This window comes from Strix aluco, chromosome 1, assembly GCF_031877795.1.
Source record: "Strix aluco isolate bStrAlu1 chromosome 1, bStrAlu1.hap1, whole genome shotgun sequence".
NCBI classification, from domain to species: domain Eukaryota; kingdom Metazoa; phylum Chordata; class Aves; order Strigiformes; family Strigidae; genus Strix; species Strix aluco.
The window spans coordinates 98,085,396-98,104,091 of NC_133931.1; the positions used below are offsets into that span (position 1 = coordinate 98,085,396).

The window sequence follows — 18,696 nt, forward strand, 5'->3', positions numbered from 1 at the left end:
GTACAGCAGATACAGAAATATTTTAAGCACCTGAGCTATTGGACACTGTGCTATGGATTTGCATTATATTAATGTTAACAATTATGGCATTGCTAAAAGTTCCCAATCAAAATCATAGTCTGAAAGATTTAGCAGCATAAAAATACGACATAAAAACAATACCTGCCCTGAAAAACAATAAAATTAATGCACCCCTCCCAGTAAGGTTTCTAAACCCCACATATAGAAAGCTTCTTAATCATGTTACTTATACACACATATTTTCTTAATGATGTTTGTAAACGTTTTCTAACATAGAGATAATAGATTACAGTGGGATCCCATCCAGTGTCCATTGTAAATATGACTACCAGCATTACATTTAGGTCAGTGGGAAATTAATTAAATAATTTAATTTGAGGCTTTTCAAACCGCAAATTAATTTAAAAGCGTAGGTTGAACATGAACCACTAGTGACCACAACGATTATTATGTGGTGACATACACAGTGAACACGGATGTCTAACCTAATTTTTTAGAAAGACAGCCATGCACAGAGTTGGACTTTGTTACTTTAATGGACTTTTAACTGCCCTTCTACATCCACCTGCACTGAAAATAGCTGGACGACTCTATATGCTGTAAATCAGTGTTGTAAAGCACACAGGAGAGTCATTACTTAAATATTTCATTTAAGAAATTTTACATTTTCATAAACCAAATAATGACCTTTTGTTCCTTTGTCCAGGGACAAAAAGTATCTTCATTGCTACTGATGGAATCTCTTTGTTGCCACTGTAAAGGAAAACAGAATTTCATCGTGAATAGCTGCAGGTGTCAATCAGCCAAGTGGAGGACTGTGTTTATAATAAAATTGATTAATCAATAATACCTTCCTAGACATCTGTCCAAACCGTGATAACCTAAACACTGAAATTTTTCAACTGCAATAACATCAGAAAAGGTAGTATACATAAAAGATAAAAGGGAAACAGGTTTGGAATTGGCTTGGGATTATCTGACATACCAGAGCCAAACCAAGTAGTACCCTGCTAGTGTACTGCACCTCTCGTTTTTATCTGTGACTTCGAGTGTTACTGTGTTTGTATTTTGCAGTGATAGGTTTATATTGCACAAGTGAATTATTCACTGACATACAAAGACACATGAGAAGGAAGCCAAACAGGCACTGCTAATACTTTTTATTGCAAAATATTAACTGCATTGTGTCCATGGTTCTTCATGAAAAGCAGTGCTTCTGCTATTAAAGCTGGTTTTATGGAGCGATATGCTGCTGAATATCACAGCTCTTGGAAAGTCTTTGGGGTTTGGGTCTTTCCTGTATGACTGATCTATCTGTTGAATTACAGGTGATTACTGGAAGCACACCTTGTTATGTGAATTTATCAAAAGACGTTGAAAATGCAAAGCAACGGCATGTCGATTTTACGCAGCATGGAGGTCCATATTTGCACGGCATTGTAGCACATGTTGTAACATACGAAAAATAAGTATGGTTTTCAGGTGGGTTTCACTTGCTCTGAACTGATTGAAGATGCACTTTTTTTTTTAAAGACACTTGTCTGATAACATCTTCACAGTGTCACAAAACCAGTGTATCCTTTCAGCCTGCTAATGCACCATCCCTTGTTCCTATCACAGTAGGAAATGATTTATGTTCAGGAAAGGAGTTACAGGTTTGGTCATTTCAGCTTTTCTAAGATACCATCTCCTATTTCTTCAGAAGCATGAGTAGTTCCAGATGGTGAGTAAGGGCTGTGTTAATGGAAAGGACAATTTACTTATACATTCACATAACCTTTTCATTATGAACATTAGCAGATCTAGAAAAGCTTGGCCCCATTTCCTGGCCAAACCAGCACCACTCTGCTGTTTACATTCTACCTGAGAGAAGAATGCAAATGTTGGAGCTATAAATGTTCACAACTTAATCCTTTGTTGAAGTGAGATGGAAAAAAATAACACTCTAGGGTAATAAAAATATCATAAAACTGTTTGGCAGCAAAAGGGAATTCAGCCTTTCATTTTAGCATGGCAGCACAACAGGCAGGTCTGTCTCCAAGCAGACCAAACACTGTCGCTGTAATCATGAATACGCATCCCCAGATGACAGCAAGGAAAGGGCTCATGGGGCTGAACTCAGGAGCGACTGAACTTGGAAAGCTGAGTTCAGATGTGTCCTACTTCTTTGTTTTCTCATCCTGCTAGAGAATGAGGGCACTTCAGAGGTGACATGCTTTTGTCTGCGGAGGTGTACAGAAACTGCAAGACAATTACAAAGAAAATAACAAATTGCAGTTGCTTGCTCCAAACATAAAGGAAATGGTATTTCTTTTAAGATTATGTTAGTTATTTTTTAGAAGAATGTCTTCTAGATTCTAGTCATAACTTCGGTTTGTTGCTTAACCTCAGATATCAACTGTGCCTGCCCTAATTATTATTCTATGATTGGTAGCTGTGTTAAGGATAAGATTGATGGTTTTGTCTGAAAAATGGTTGCGAGTTCTTAAATAGTACCAAAAACATGTTTTGTCCTGTCAGTGAGCATGGCAGATTTGGGGCATTACACAATAATTCATAAATACTCCCAAATAATCTTACCTCAGTTTTGTTACTCTTTAATTGAGAAGTGACAATGAGGTGACAGTGAGACAAAGGCTGGTCAGTTATGGGATGGTGGGAAAACTAAATGATACACCTTGAGAATCCTAATCAAGAGGTTTGGTATATGGGTGAGGTATAGTTATGATCACTATACATGTTTAGAGACAGAGCAAGAATTGTGGCAATATGCAGGTATCTGCCCCAAAATGAGAAAGCAAGTAGGAGTTAAAAATGGGTTTCAGTCTTTGCAGTATTTCTCCTTGTACCAGAGTCACAAATGCGCCCAGAAGCTAATTCAAGGTCACAAACTGATTATGGTAGTTAGATTCCGTATTCCTCATGCAACCAAGTATCCCCAAAACTTTCGGGCCTGGGCCAACTGCACAGCGCAGTGGACTGAAGGAGGAGTTGCAAAGGATTTTACTCCTCTTGAGCCCTGTGACCCAGGATGGAGATGGTGACAGTTCGTTTCATTCCCTGGGCCTATTTGAACCAGACATTCTCTACGGCAAGGCTAGCCGAGCCAGAGCTTCCAGGCATCATTTCAACAGCCAGGACTGCAGAAGCCAATGGGGTGTTGCTCACCAGTGCTCACCATTGCCACCCTCCTCGGCCAGGACCTGCACTGGGAATGGCACCCGGCTAGCTGCTTGCACATCTGGCCATGGAAACGAGTTCATAGCTCCAATCTGCTCCCTAGGCTCAAAGGCAAGAGCCTAACACAGTGGCTTCGCTGGGACCACTAATGTAAGGGTGAAAGGATCAGATCCAACCAAAGCAGCACAGCTGACACAGCACTTGTACCTCCGAAGAATAATTTGTCACTTAATCACCTTCTTTCAGAAAGACTGCTCACCAAGGGGGAGGGGAACCTCAGCACAGGCAGGCCTTTCATCTCGGTGGAGCTCAGAGGGCTTTGCTAGCACATTCATTTAAAGGATTGAGCAGCAACTAATTAATGACTCTAAATTGTATCAGTCATGGTTTGGAGGCTTATTTTGATATATGAAGACAAGCTGTTAAACTGCAATGGGGAACTGATGTTTATCTTGTGATAGGACAAAGCAGTCTCCACCTCTCTCCTGACTGATTCTCTGTCAGCCTCCTAGGTCTCCATTCCTATAGCTGTTAAAGGTACTGTCAATGTCCTGCTTTCTGGTTGTTGTTGTATAGAATAATGGAAAGCTGTAAAAATCACAGAACCATTTACCCTGTGTAATTTCAAATTACACTAGGTTGATTATCATCTGCCTCTCCAGGTAATGATTTGCAGCCATTACCATTGAGAACTGGCCTGTGCGAGCTGAAAGGAGTGTTCTCTGAAGGGTTTTGGGGCAGAAATTCTCACCAAACTGAGCAGTGTGAACTATAGGGTGCAGGCAAATACACTCCTCTAACATCCAACACACAACAGAAGTGCAGCTTTGTGCTAACTGACTTGGACTTTTTCAGGCTGATTGGTTATTTTAGCAATTTTCTGGTCAGCACATAGATCTGGTGCTAATTTCATCAGCTTGGTTTAAAAATCAATGCATGGAGAGCGCAATGTTTCTCACCTTCCACTCCATAGATGGAATTACGCAAAATGTATTCACTTAGATAAAGCTGTTGATATTGGCTTTGGTGTTGCTAGCACTTCCCTAATCTGATGAATTTGACCTTAGGCTGTGCAGACAACACTAGCTTATTTGGCATTCACAAACCACAGCAACCTATTAGGCATTAATTATATATGACTAATTATATTAATTATAATGAATGAGAATCATATTAGGTTTAAGAACTATTTAAAGGGAAATAGAAATTAAAGCAGCAGGATTTAGTATCTGTCTGTCATGGACTTGCTCTGTGTGGCCTTGGGCAGCATAGTTTGCCATTCTGTCTCTAGTTTTCCAAAAGATGAGGTGCAAGTAATGGTATGTACCTCCTTTGTAAAGCCAGTGAGATCCTGTTATAAACATAAATATCACTAAATATATCTATTAAAATAACAGCATGTAATTTCAAATCTTTCAGCACTACAGTTTTAAAATCCTTTTTTAATGCTAAATAGTTCAGACCACTCAAGCCATAAAAGGAGAAAAATCCTACCAAAAATTGCCTTTTTAAAAAAAAAGGTTAGAAGCTGCAAGTAAATAAAAATTATTTTAAAATATTACTATTTGTAAGAGTATTTCAAAGTAAGCTGAAATTCTATAAGGACCTGAGCTTGTACCTGGTCTGGAATGAGAAATTTCTATCATCTTAGACATCTGGAGGGCCCTCTGACAGTGGCATTTTGAGTGATGGGTTCAGCCACTCGGAGAGGGCAAACCTAGTAATCCAAGTAGGAAACTCAGAGAAAAGAGAAATTCATTAGAGAGTGATCTCACCAACTTCATCTCTGCCTCCATCTTGCCAGCTGCAAAATGGGAATAATCACAACAGCTCATTTTGTGGGGATTTGTTAATTTTTATAAGGCACTTCACACGTGTGAAGCAGTACAGACAAAGTTTGCCAAACATGGGTGGGTAGCTGTGAGTTTTGTCAGGTCAGCAAGTGACTCAATCCCTTCTTCTCCGTAGAGGCTCCGTTCCTGCTGTAGGCCTAAACAACAGGAATTGTTTCCAGCTAGAAAGGTCTGTCACTGAAAGGGCAGGGCGTCCCCCAGAAAGTAGTTTCTGCTGTCATGGAACTGCAAGCAGAAGGCATAGAGAAATGAATGGAATAGTAGCCCATTTTAACCAAAAATGTTGAGCTGAAAGACCTCAACACAGTTTATACCTGGATTTCCTCACACTGGGACAGAGACTCATTTTTTAACACACCAGTTTGGTGATACCTGCATCCTTCCATTCTGCCGAGCAGTTCTCAACTCTCGGCTACATCCATAGCAGCAGATGAAGCGCCCAGGACCACCCTCTGCCACTAAGGCCAATTGGCACAGCATGGCCATGGCCCTATTATTGATTTCACAATCTTCAGAAGGGGGTGGTTACAAGCAGCTTGCTTAGTGGGAATAGTCTCTGCTGCGTGCTCACTTCCTAACTGTGCCACAGAAAGGATATAGAATATAAGTTGATCTAAGACCAAAACCATGCCTGGGACATTTCTAACAATTGAACAGGATAGAGAATCAGTTGTCAGCGCCCAGGAACATTCTTGTGAATCTGCTTTTTATCCCAGTTCTGACTTTCGCTTTCTTTCTGACTACCTTCCTTTTTGAGCTGGAGAGTTTGTCACAGTAGTGTAAGGCTTCTTTCCATCACAGATAACTTCCAGAAGGTATAACAACTAGCACCACTGAAAAGAAATGTTAAAAAACAAAATCTAGCAATTTAGGGACAGCAGTGGGAAAAAAGCCACAAAGGCAATGTATTATGCTACACGTCAAGTGCCTCTTCCAACTGTCTCTGCATTCTCAAATTCTGAAACACAGGTCTGAAGTTTTTCAGATTTGGCTGAAATGCCATGTCAGACTTACTTGCACAAGTGACAAACCTGGTTGCATTCAGAGGCTGTTGTCATTGCCTGGATGGGATATAATAATTTCTGCAAAAGCCTTTAGTCTGCAAGATGTGATTAACTGCGAAAGGCAGAGTTATTTAAACAGATTGGAGCAGATTCTGAAAAGGCTTCTCTAAGAATTTGTATATACACCACTTCTATGTCTGGAGAGGGGGCCTCCAATTTCTTAAGAAACATTTACTTACATGTATATCCTTTCATATGGAAATGGAGAACTTAAAATTGTTTTCCTCTATCCATTCCCTTTTCTTTTGGGCATGTTTATTATTCTGCAGTTACTCTACCAACTCTTTGATCTGATGAAAAAAGCACATTTCTGGCAGTCAGCAGACCTGGTTTCTATTTACATTATGCTATTAAAGTGATCTGGCATAAATTGCTGTCGACAATGACTCAGCTCAGGGAACTGATCTGCCTGAAAGCTAACCTAGTAAAAAACCCATGTTGTTAGTTTTCAGCTAAATCCAGGATTACATTAACCAGGTGGCTGTACACATGCTCCCCAGTGCCAGTACTCAGGGAAGGCAGGAACAAGCAGTTGGAGACAAGAGTAAGGACAGATGCCCTGTGCTTGTCAGCAGCCCTGCCTCATCCCTCAGCAACTGCTTGGGGAGCTGCAATTATTCATTTTAAAGCAAAAGATGAGGTGTCACACCAAGGTTTGTGGTGCTAAATTCACTAGTTGGAGCACTCCCAAGTGGAAAATATATTACAAAAGGCAACGTATGCAGGGGACGAGTATTAGCTGGTACTAGACTAGTGCTGCGGGACAGGTGGCAAGTCCAGTGACTCTGGGGGTTGCCTGCTGGGGACGCCTGATGGAAGTTTCCTCCTTCCATGTTGATCGTGATGGCTGCAGCAGTGACTAGCGTGGGCACATGGGCCTGAGCAGGCCAAGCACGAGGCACCTGAGTGCTGCTGGGCTGCAGTGGCCATTACCCCAGCCTCCAGCCCCAGGAAAGGCTGCTCTGGGAAGAGCCGTGCTGTCTCACCCCCATTTGAGCTGCTCTGGAGTATTACATGAGGCAAAAAGCCCTGTTGTTCTGTGCATCAGGCATGTCCTCTTTGAAATGTGAGTTTTCCACTGGCACAACAGTGATGCAAAGAGCTCCGTGGCTTTTCACCACCTGACAGAAATCAGTAATAAAGACATTAAGTGCATCTTCTCTTTGGCACAGCAGCACTTTTTAATAACCCCTACCCTGCAAACTCTTAATTCCTGAAGAGAACAATGCATTTAACATTCTACTGATTAATATTTATGGCTGCAAGCCACCCATTGTTTTTACTACATAGCTGCTAATCAACAGGGGCTCCAAAAAACAGCAGAAAAAGCCAGGGGAGATGTGGAAGTTCGGTTCTTCAAAAATTATGGAAAATGGCAAGAGGTTTTCCCCTTCACCCACACTTTTCAAGTTTGTTTTAAAAGCAGAATTCTTACTTGGGTTCATAAATCTACATTGAAGTGTCTCACTATGCTGACCCATGTTTGAAAATGTTTACCTTAGCATTTATGTAGCCTCATTAGTGTGGAATGTTTATACTCGCTCCTGCATTTGCACTTACCTATACAGTTATATATTGTGTGCTGTAACTGTGTACTAATAATTCCACTGTATCTCTGACGCTTTTTCACAGTAATTGCTCCCCTAGGTGCTGTTTTCCAAAGATTTCTATGTTTTAATCTTTGAAATGGAAGTAGGCCTGTTTTACTCTGAAGTTGATGGGAAAGGATATACCATACAATTTGGTCCTATTTTATTTCAGTGCCTAATTGATTAGTTGGAGACAGTGATCTGGAAACCTGAGCAAGGTTATACTACATTTGCTCATGAGGGGAAGGCAAACATTAAAACATAATTCCTGAAGACCTGGGCACTCATTCTTCCTTGCCTTGTGCTTTTCTCCTCTTCCACCTATGAAAATAGTGTATATTAAAACTGATAAAAATGTATTTTATGTGTATATAAACATTGGTACATCTTTGAAGTATGATAGCTGCAATGGTAGTACTAGAAGTTGCTAACATGCTGCATTTCTGGGATGAAGTAAATGCTATACCCACTCTGTAAATTTTTATGTTTATGAAAAATCTACAGTTCACAAGATCATGTGATCTGAGGGGAGTGTGCCTTGTAAGTGATGATGATTTCCCATCCCTTCTCAGATTTGTGCCTCAGATTTGCTGTATCTTCATAGCGCCTGGGACACGAGTGAGCACTGACATGAGTAGAATCTAACATCTTTTTGTGTGCTCTGCTGTACAATAGAAAAAGCAACATAGGAAATGCTCTATCATTTTTACAAATCAATCACAGGGGCAATAAATCTTTCCTCAGAGCTTAGAATTCCCCACTGCTTCATATTCTCTTCTGCTTTGTACTCAAGTGAGGTTTTCTCCAGCATCAGAGGGGCTGGAGTAAGAAGATCCTTACTAGGCTGATGATACACCCACATATAAGGGAGAAAAGGAACACCAGGGTAAGTGGGATGACTTGCCAGCTCCTGGCAGATGGGAGCAAGGATCGGGTAGGCATGGGGAAGTCACTGGAGGGACCTGAGGATGGGGAAGGCAAAGGCATCCCAGGGCACTGGTGGGGAGGTAGGAGGAGGATCTCCAGGCTGTGCTGGAGAAAGGAGAGAAAGGATCCAGGAAAAAGAAGGAAACTCAGGAGAAAGGATCTCCAGGCTGTGCTCAGCAGGGATGTCCAATGTCCCCATTCTGCTATGCCACTGGACTTGCTCGCATCCTTTGGCAATAAACCCAACTGTCTCCTCAGGACACATCACTCCAGCAGGCGTTAATTCAGTCCTTGTCATAACATTAAACCTTCACATAGCTTGGTGTTGTTAAACCTTCTTCTTTCCCTCCCTCCACCACAATCCCTGTCCCCAAGCACAAAGCCTCTGTATTTTACTCTGATGCGTTGAACTTAACAGGCAGGCCAGAAACCAGGCAAAGGTGATGATCGTTACCCCGCCCCCCCAAAATACAAGTCTGGGGAAAAACGATAGACAGCTGAGATCACATCCTTTTACATCTTTATTTGCCAGTTAAGATCCTTTTATTCCATCAATGCAAATATGCAGAACAGCAGGAAACCATGTTTTAAGCAGCACATACCAGTTGGCTGAGAATAAACTAACTACATTCCCCAAGCAATGTAAAAGTAACAATGCACATCATCTTCCAGAAGAAGAAACAAACAGATATTGCAGCCGAGAGGCACAGCAGGCAGCTTCCGTACAAAGTAGTTTGGCTATTTAAAATGCTAGAACCAGTCCTTGCCCATTTCCCCAACCCCACCCCCAAAAATCCTACTATAATTTAACCATTTTTTTGCTATCTACATAATATATAAAATATAAACTCTGTTTACTTATAACACTTACTTTTCTTGATAAATAGCTCTTTAAAATATCTACTGTACATATGTCCATGCGTTGACATTATATATATATAGCATTTATATATATGTATGTATGTCTGAAAAACAATAAATATATACTTAATATCGACACAGCAACAAACTGAACATATTCTCATTTTCAAAATCAAATAAAAGAAAACCAGGACAGCGAGAAACAGTGAGTGTCACTTGTGAAGCACAGCATAGCAGGGAGCTTTTATTCCTGCCCTGGCTGGGCATTCGGTATGCCACGTACTTGAGCAGTTGCGGTGCTAACATACTCTTCAATGAATCTGTTAAAAGTTACTTCAAGTTGTAGGTTAGCCACCCTGCATGCCATGTGTAACACAGACCGAGCGCAAGCTCAGCGGGAAACAAGGGAGACTCGCCTTGTGGCTTGCAATGGAATGAGAAACAGAAAGGGGAGGGATGCGAGTCTGACGGCTGGTGTAGAAAGCAAAGGAAGTAATGGACAGCACATGGCTGCAAGGTCATAAATAACTATGGTAAACAAGTTAACAGACTTAAGTGCTTTTAAAGACTATGGCTGGCACTGCTGCAAAAAGTATCTTGATTATCTGTAGCCAACTCCGTGTAATGAACCGGTTTTCCCACTGCCACAAGAAGACACAAATAAAACCCAGATGGCCAAATTCAGATGCTACAAATGGGGTCACTGCATGACACTGTGAGCCAAACCTGCCCAAGGGCAGCTGAATTCACTGTACATCCTTAATGGATTCACTGAACCTAATGGATGGGATTTTTTAAAATATGAACTAAAAAAAACCCCCAAAACCCACAACCAACCAAAAAAACCCACACCCAACCCCAAACAGTTAATTTCAGACATGCCAAAACATAGTAAAAGGTGGATTTTTTTAAACTTGTAATTTCAAAACAGCATTCTTTAAAAATTGAACTTAATCCCAAAAGAAAAAATGTAAATAACCTACAAACATGTTTTGTGTTCAGTTTTGGATTGACGACAGCCATTCTGTTTATTCATTTAACTGAAAATGCTGAATAAAAGCTATTTCAGTTTGACCTAAGCTGATACCCTTTATTCCCCAACCCCAAGGCTTCGATATGGCAGCTTCAAAAAAGTCATTACTTGCCTGGGCTCTGGCTTCACACACTCAGTAAGTCATGAGGTTATTACATCGGTTCATGAATGCAGCATTATGTATAGTCCCATTTACTTAAAATTTCTTCCTTTCATGAGCAAATGCAAGTGGGCAGTTATTGTTAACAGGAAATTATTTTTATTGGACAGACTTCGTCCAGCAGCTCAAGAGAGAGGAAATTTTAAAGCAGATAAGACTGCCTATTATTATTCAGCAATACTTCATCTCTAAAATTCACACTTTGCTCCTCCCCACAAGTAGCAACTTCAAGAACAACAAGGTGAAACTGCTGTCCTGAATAATCCTGCCATTTCACAACTAGTCCTAGATACCCAGAGAGCACTGCAGAGGTCAAACAGTCCAGCGCTGAGTTTCATACATACCTAAGGGTACATCACTGGGCCACTGGAACATCACACCAGTGTTGAGTATCTGCACAAAGCCAAAAGTCTGCTGGGTGCTTTTAAACCCTTGTAAATACAGAACTTAACAGGGAATAGACTTCACAAGGCATGATGTTTTATATTGAAGGCCACAGAAAAAAGTCAAATATAAAAATTCCCAGCAACAAGAAATTCTGTCATCTAATTTCTGAACCTCTGCAAAGACATCAAGATACTATGTTTACCTTTACCCATTAAATAACATACTTTTTTTGGTACATCCATGGGTCATTTTAAATTGTCTAGGCTTTTTCCGCAGTTGTATGGACACAGATATAAACAAGGTAACAGAGAAATTGCATTGTCCTTGCACTGTGACCACACAAAGCAGAAAAGCCTCCTTTTTTGAATGGCTAAACTTCCAGGACAGGTTTCACTTGTACAGTCACTAATCTGAAAGCTATCCAAAAGAAGGAAACACTAAGTACAAAGTGGAGAGTGCCTCTGATTGCCCTATGCTGGGTGGGCAGGAATTTTCTCATGCTTTCAGCCAAAGCAAAGGATGAACTCCACAGCAGCCCATCCTGAGCCTAAACTCATCTATGCATGCCCTGATTCTCTGCCATATTGGTTGCATGGGTGAGGACGTATCATCTCTACTTGGTATTTTCTAACTACACAGCTAAAGTACTATTAACACATGCATGATATTAGATATAGGAAACCCCAAGCCCTTGCAGAGTTCTTATGCCTCCACGTAGGACTTCACTGAGTTCAGCACTGAGGGCGTGCACGGATCTAGCAGGAGTACAGGCAGATGCTGCTTCCCCGAGGGCAGGGTCCCTTCTCAGGCTCCCAAACAGAGAGGTGGAGCACGGCTGCAGCCCTCACCCTCCACGCGACCACCGTATTTGCCCTGTTGGCACAGGCATACAGGTACCAGACTGCAGACACCCCTTCCTGTTGCTCCCAGCTGCAGTCACCACTCTCCCTTTGGGCATGTGGAAGGACTTCAGTTTGTGTCCTGCTGTCACATAGCGTAAGGTTGCCCTACCCCGGTGTGGACCCCAATGCAATTCCTGTGAAAACTAAGACATCGTCTCTCAGCTGACCATCCCAGCATTGGAGCAGACCCCTGCAGAGCAGCAGAGCATTTCACCTGCGCTCTCCCCTTTGGCTCTTTTTGTCTTTGGCAACAGACCATAATGTTCAGTATCCTATGTGCACAGGTTGATGGCAAAGGAAAGAACCTCTCCAACAGCAGCCCTGGGAAAACAGAAGGAATATTTCTTACCTAGTATATGAACAAGCTCATTTGGGGGCTACTGTAAATTCCAGCAGTAGCCACAGTTTGGCTGTTAGGCCTGCACCAATCCTAGCAGCATTCATCTCAGACCTTGTGGCACAGCATTAAAAAACAGCATTAAAAGTGCAATTCCAAATATATGTTTCCTGGTGTGGTACCGCTTCTGAGTTCAATCAAGTACATCTCTGCTATCTGCTGCCCGAATTCTTAAACCCAGCATGAACTCCAGAGGCTACTTAGGGCAACTCAACTGTACCAAAAGAGCAGAGGGCTTGATGCTGCCAAGAAAGATCCCAGACTGTAAAGTAACAATTTATCAGAATAGTAATACACATTCTATAAATAAACTAATTCCTTCCTCCTCTAAGCCAGATGGAAGTTTAGTATCTTTACACTTCACACTGCAGCACCTTCACCTCCAAGAGAATGGAAAAACTGTCATACAATCCTGAACCGATGCAGTTACTGCTGCCATCCCAGTTAGGTAACAACTTCACCTAAATCTAGCATAAGATCTCTGCTGCTGCCAGAAGAGGAGGTCCCACCCTGCCCCTGCCCATTCCGCCTGCCTCACTGTGGTTACACAACGAGCTGTACAGGATTCAACCCATTTGGAAGCCAGTACTAATACGAGCATCAGATGGCTACGTAACCAAAGCATTAGGTTTTCTTTCTGCTAAGCAGCACTATCTGCATCAGTAAGTCTGCACAGAGGATGGATGATGCCTGTCACCTAAACCTTTGGATCCGGGACAGAAAGGTTGGGCTCAGTAGTGCTTTCCCTATACACTGTGTCTCGCCTGGGGACTGTTCACTGCAGGGGCGGGGAACGGGATTCCAGCATATCTTCTTCCAGCTGGCATCACAAAACCCAGATTGACGCAGAAAAAAAGAAAATACAGATAGGAAAAAACGTCGATATTTGCCAACTGAAATGAGGTGCAAAGATATGAACAGCAATGCCAGCACAATGACCAAACCACTAAGAAGCAAGATTCACAAACATTTTGGTCCATGTTTAATTCCAGTTTTGGATTATGTTTAAGTAGACATGCTTAATTATCCACCAGGCTTGCATTCATGACTTGAACTAGCCACCATTTTCAATAAATGGCTTTTGCCTTACTATATGAAAACTTTCTTGGTCTCCATGGGGCTAATTCCATTTTTCAGGAGAAAGAGATATGATTCCTTGATCAAATTCTCTCTTCTGTATTTCTCTGTGTGTTTTTCAGGGCAGGAACTGGATAGCATGGTATACCTCAGCAATTATAATGGGAAATTCCTGTTGGCACAGATACTACCTCAGGAATTCTCAGAGAAATCTTTTAGCAAAAACATCCAAACTTGTCAAGGGCTGCTTCCAAGAAGGAATGATGAAAGCTTGCCCGAGGTCTTAGCAGAAGCAGTCAGCCCCAGAGACAGTTGCTAGAACTGGCAGAACAGCACGGATAGGAACAATTCTCCATTTGGGTGTGGTTTTGCAGTATTATATTATTCCTTCATCAGTCACGCTATTACACTTTGGGGAATATTTCATGACAGGTCACACATAATTAAGCACACATTAATAATTTTGGGGTAGGAGTCAAATTTCCTAACTTTAGCCACCCGAAAATTTAGAAGTCAAGATACTCTGCAAAGGAGAACAGGAATTTCCAATGGGCACCTCCTTCTATATTAATCTTCAGATGAACTGAGTCAGCCTTTGGAGAGTCCTCTCTGTATTGACTACTGTGTCCTTGCACAGCTGACCAGGACAAGACACCCAACTTTCAGCTGGCTAAAGTCAGATGAGATGAACCACACCGTTGATGCCCTCCTGTTTAAAAACATGAAGCTCTAAAACTGGGCATAGGACAGGCAGCAGCATACAGCAATCAAATGAAGTCATTTGTAGAAGTCCTAGAGAAGCCCTTAGTGCTCCTAAAAATAGCAAAACTGTAAGTGCTTTTTAAAAAATCTAAATTATTCTGACAGTTCTCTTTCTAACCTAAAATAGCAACACTAATGTGATGGCCTTGAGAAAGAAGGTCATATTTTCTCTTTTAATTTACTGCTCATCCAAATGTTGTCTTCTTTCCCCTAGTCAAAATTAACACAAAACCCTGAAAAGGTTTTTCTCAAGTTTAATATAATTTAGTGCTATAAGCTTGTGTTCTACTTTTTTCCTATCTGAGAACCTAATGTTGTAAACACACTGGAGCAGCTTTATGCCGAAAAGCAGTATCCCTTTTTACTGGGATAATTCATGTGCTTTTCACTATATTCTTTTGAGAATATATTCTCAAAAAAATATATTATTTCAAGACTGCAATCTAAAATACTAAAAAGAAGGACAGGACAAACACATCAAAAGAGTTTGTCCACCCCTGCACTGATGACAGGAAATGATTACTACAGTACCAGTAGCTGGCCACTTTAAGGAGGTGAAGAGGTGGGGGCCTTATGTAATTTTTTTCCCTGGAAATGGACAGGAAATTTTCTCATCCCTTTCGTTTTTCACTCACACTCACTGCTTGGTGGAGGTGAAAGCTTCTGGGTTGAGCTATATGAAATTAATTGTCAGTGTGCATCTCTCAAGTGTGAGTTCACAAAGGTTTAAAAGAACACCACCCATCTAAGCATCATATGGTTTTGGGTTCAATTTCTACTGCTTTTCCACCTAAAACCAAAATGTACGATGAATTCACTCAAAAGTCAGTCCCAGACACAGGAAATTGTGTGTAAACCTTCGTAAGACTAGCCTGAGTTCAGCCGTGTAATAAAACACTACCATGTCATGCCACTTGCCATCCATGAAGGTTTTGCACAGCCCATTTTAATCAGCAAATCTGTGCAGTTAACACTGAAGCTTACCAGGAGCTCACAGAAGATCTTCCCTCCCCCTCCAATGCTGGGGCATATGCTCTGTGGTTGAGGACTGCTTTGTTTTAAAAGCCACACATTTTCCAACTGAATTGTGCTTTAAAAAAACAAAAACCAAAAAACAAACAACTAGCTAAACCAACACAGAGAAGCTTTGATATTTGAAAAGTGAGCTGCCGAGATTTTCCGTATCACACGACACTTTCACACCAAGTCCTATTATTCCATGTGTTGGTTAGAGGTGTAGTACTACAACACGGTGGTGTCAGCTGTCATGATAGGAACCATTCATGTCAGACACTACATAAAATTTAACGACATGACAGTACCTTCACAGCCCTCTGGTAGGTAAGGAAAATCTAAAAGGATCCTCCCAACCTTTCACAGTAAACACAATTGGATAATCTAAAGCACCTGCAAGCAGGAGATGAGTCCATGATATATCTTTCCAATCAGCCATCTAATACTGTTATTAAAACAGTTATGTCAGCTCTTACGTCTCCTATCTGTTTTGGGCATTTCTAAGGACCTTATAACTTTGGCATGTAGCCACCAACAGATTTTAGTTGATCCATACACCATATTTCCTTCTCCTGTATCCTCAGCTCTTTCTAAGATGCCCAAGCCCTTCACAGGGGCTGAATTACCATTTCCTCCAAGAGCTGTCTGGTTCCTATTCTTTCCTATGAGCTGAGAGGAGCTAGCAGTACAGAGACATCCTGCTCTTCCGCATGGCTTCGCTGATTAAGTATGCTGGGCTCAATTCTGGCTCCTCGGTCATGATTGAAATGTTCTGCCACTCCCCCAACTGGTTTGACTTTTTAATGGTGTCCACCACACACAGGGCATACAGACAGTCATCAAAAGTGGCAGCCATTGTAAGGGGCCTCCCGTCCCAGGTCCTCCTGTCATCCTGGTCCTCAAATGCCTGCCGGACAGCTTGAACCATCTTAATGGTGCCCCGAAGGTAGGGGGATGGGATGTCACTGAAGGCCTTCTCTGGAAGTAAGGAGTTGCTGACTGGCGTGGAGTCCTTTAGCAGGAGCTCCCGCTGAGGAGAGCTGTTGCTCTGTCCGTAGAGATCAGTGCCTATTACAATCAGCCGTCCTGCCGAACCCACCACAATAATGTCCTGTTTGAACTCCCCCGGGACGTTGAAGTTGAGTGTCACCGTGCAGCACACGCCACCTTCCAGAACCATCTGAAACGTACAGAAGTCATCGCTGGTGATCTGTCGTATGCCCTTGATGTGGTCCGTCTGCTTCACGAAGGTCTTGAGCAACCCGTGCACTTTCACAGCCTTCTGGCTGGTCAGGAAGGTCAGGAGGTCGATGATGTAGGTGCCAACTGAGTGCAAGCCCCCACCTCCCATTAGGTCATCACAGCTCCAGTTGTATTTCTTGCCTAGCAGGCTTCCACTGTGAACCTGCACCTCGCACACCAGCAGCTCCCCTACGTAACCCTCCTGGATCAGCTGCTTCATCTTCACAAAAGCAGGCAGGAAGCGCAAAACATTCCCCATGATGCTCATCAGCTTTGGGTAATAATGAGCTGCGGTCATCATCCTAAAGGCATCCAGGGGAGTCGCCGTTCGGTCACAGATGACATTTTTTCCAATGCCTGAAAAACAGTTTAAAAAAAAATCATCAACAAAAATATATCGATTGAGTAAGCTGAAAGCCTTGAGGCTATTCTTACACACTAAGCCAGGGAGAAAGATCCTTGAAAGAAGAAAACATTTCAATGTGGTGTTAAAGGCACAAAGATCCCCGCTGGCATGTTTCCAAAATGCATGTAAGAGTTTCTTGAGCACCACAGTGAAAATAAATCCCTTTTTATTTTCAAAATGCACTCATGCCTAAAAATAGCACAAAGGCGAGGGCCTGGACAGATAAGAAAGTAAGCTAAAGTAAGGTGGACTGCTACCCCACATTTGCCACCTTCTGGGCACAGGTACGAAACCAAGTACCTCCACTCAGCCATCTCACAGACATCTCTTCTGTGATGACCTGCCTGTGTGTGGGCTTCTGAGAGCTGAATCAGAGCTTCAGATTTCAATCCCTGAAGCATATGAGTAACACAACCACATGTACACAGTAACTTAATGCAGGTACACTGAAAAGTCTGGGCTTGTCCTCTCAATAGTCTTGTCCCTTCATCTTTCCCGTTCAGCCTGTTTAAGAGGCTCTGACCGGAGAGCAGAAGTACTGGGCTTGCTGCATGATTTGAAATGTAAAAATTGCTTCTGACTCATAAAATGCCACACTATTCTGACAATGGCACTCATTTTTTTTTGAAGCAGCTTTACTGAAATGTCAACAGTGTATCCATGGTGCCAAAGGAGAGCCACGATTGCTCTAAACCAGGTCAAACGTAGCTGTGACAATCTGTCCCCTCACAGAATTGCCCATATGGGCACACTGTTTACTGAAGCTTGCATGACAGTCCCATTTTATCTGACCATCAAAGTGTGCAACTGAATGCAGTGCAGGCTGAGATGCCTAAGTAATGGGTTTATTATTGATTTTCCTCGTCAAATACTTTCATTCTGTACCCATACACACATATAGCAACAGAATCTCCAGTTTCCTTTTTAGTTGCATACTAAGATTTTTTTTTTTATGCTTAATGAGCAGTATTAGGTGAGCTATACAACACCTTAGAGCACTAAATATGATCTTTGCCTTGATAGCCTTGGGCTATAGCTGGGCCTGGCAGTTAAAAGAGCTGAATTTGGATCCTGTCTGCTGGAGTCCAGGTGAATAAATCTGGTTACTTGCTACATCGCTTTGTGTTTTGATTCCTTTTCCCTTCAGATAGGTGAGAAATCCCTCTTTCTTTGAAGAGCTGTTGTGAGGATAAAATTTTACATGTTTTGGAGCTGTTTGGATGAAGTCATATAAATACAGACAGATGGCAGGGATCTGTCTGAGCCCACTTACATGAATATTCAACAGCCTGACTGGAAGAAGGGGGTCACAGTCCAAACATTGAATAACCAGCTTATCCACACTGCCTATTCCCAGTCTTTGTCTGCTGCTATTTGAGTAGCTGAAACTGGAGGGAGGGCTGCCACCACTGAAGTGGCAGTCACATCTAGTTAACAGCCAAGAAGGGAAAGACCTTCCTTCAACTTGCTCCTATTTACCTTCCACTTAATCAGATAAGTAGAGACGTACTCATTTACCTCCTATATTAGGCAGGAATCCTCTATTCAGTGGGCATGGTCTTCCCTTCTCACTTTTCTCTCTCATCTTTACAGACTGCTACTGGTGACTGAGATGACATTTTCAACCTTATAGCACTTCTTTTCCTGCATCTGTTTGATATTGGAGAGAGCGTTCATCCACCTGCCCTATATTCCTCTAACTGGTAGCTCCAGCTATGCCACTTGATACAGATCACTAATACAATAGTCCTTGAGTTACATAGACTCTTGCAGAGAGGCAAATTAGTTATCAAAATAAGGGAAATCTTAGTCAGACAAAAC

The 18,696-nt window shown here is 42.0% G+C and overlaps 1 protein-coding gene across 1 annotated transcript in view; it reads right to left on the reverse strand.

Moving 5' to 3' along the window:
- Positions 1-9,137: 9,137 nt before the first annotated feature.
- Positions 9,138-18,696, reverse strand: part of GFOD1 (Gfo/Idh/MocA-like oxidoreductase domain containing 1) — a 76,370-nt gene continuing 66,811 nt past the window's right edge. The window contains exon 2 of the mRNA XM_074828457.1: positions 9,138-16,826. Within this exon, the coding sequence (XP_074684558.1) occupies positions 15,907-16,826 (920 nt within the window). The 3' untranslated portion in view covers positions 9,138-15,906. The remainder of the gene's footprint in view (positions 16,827-18,696) is intronic.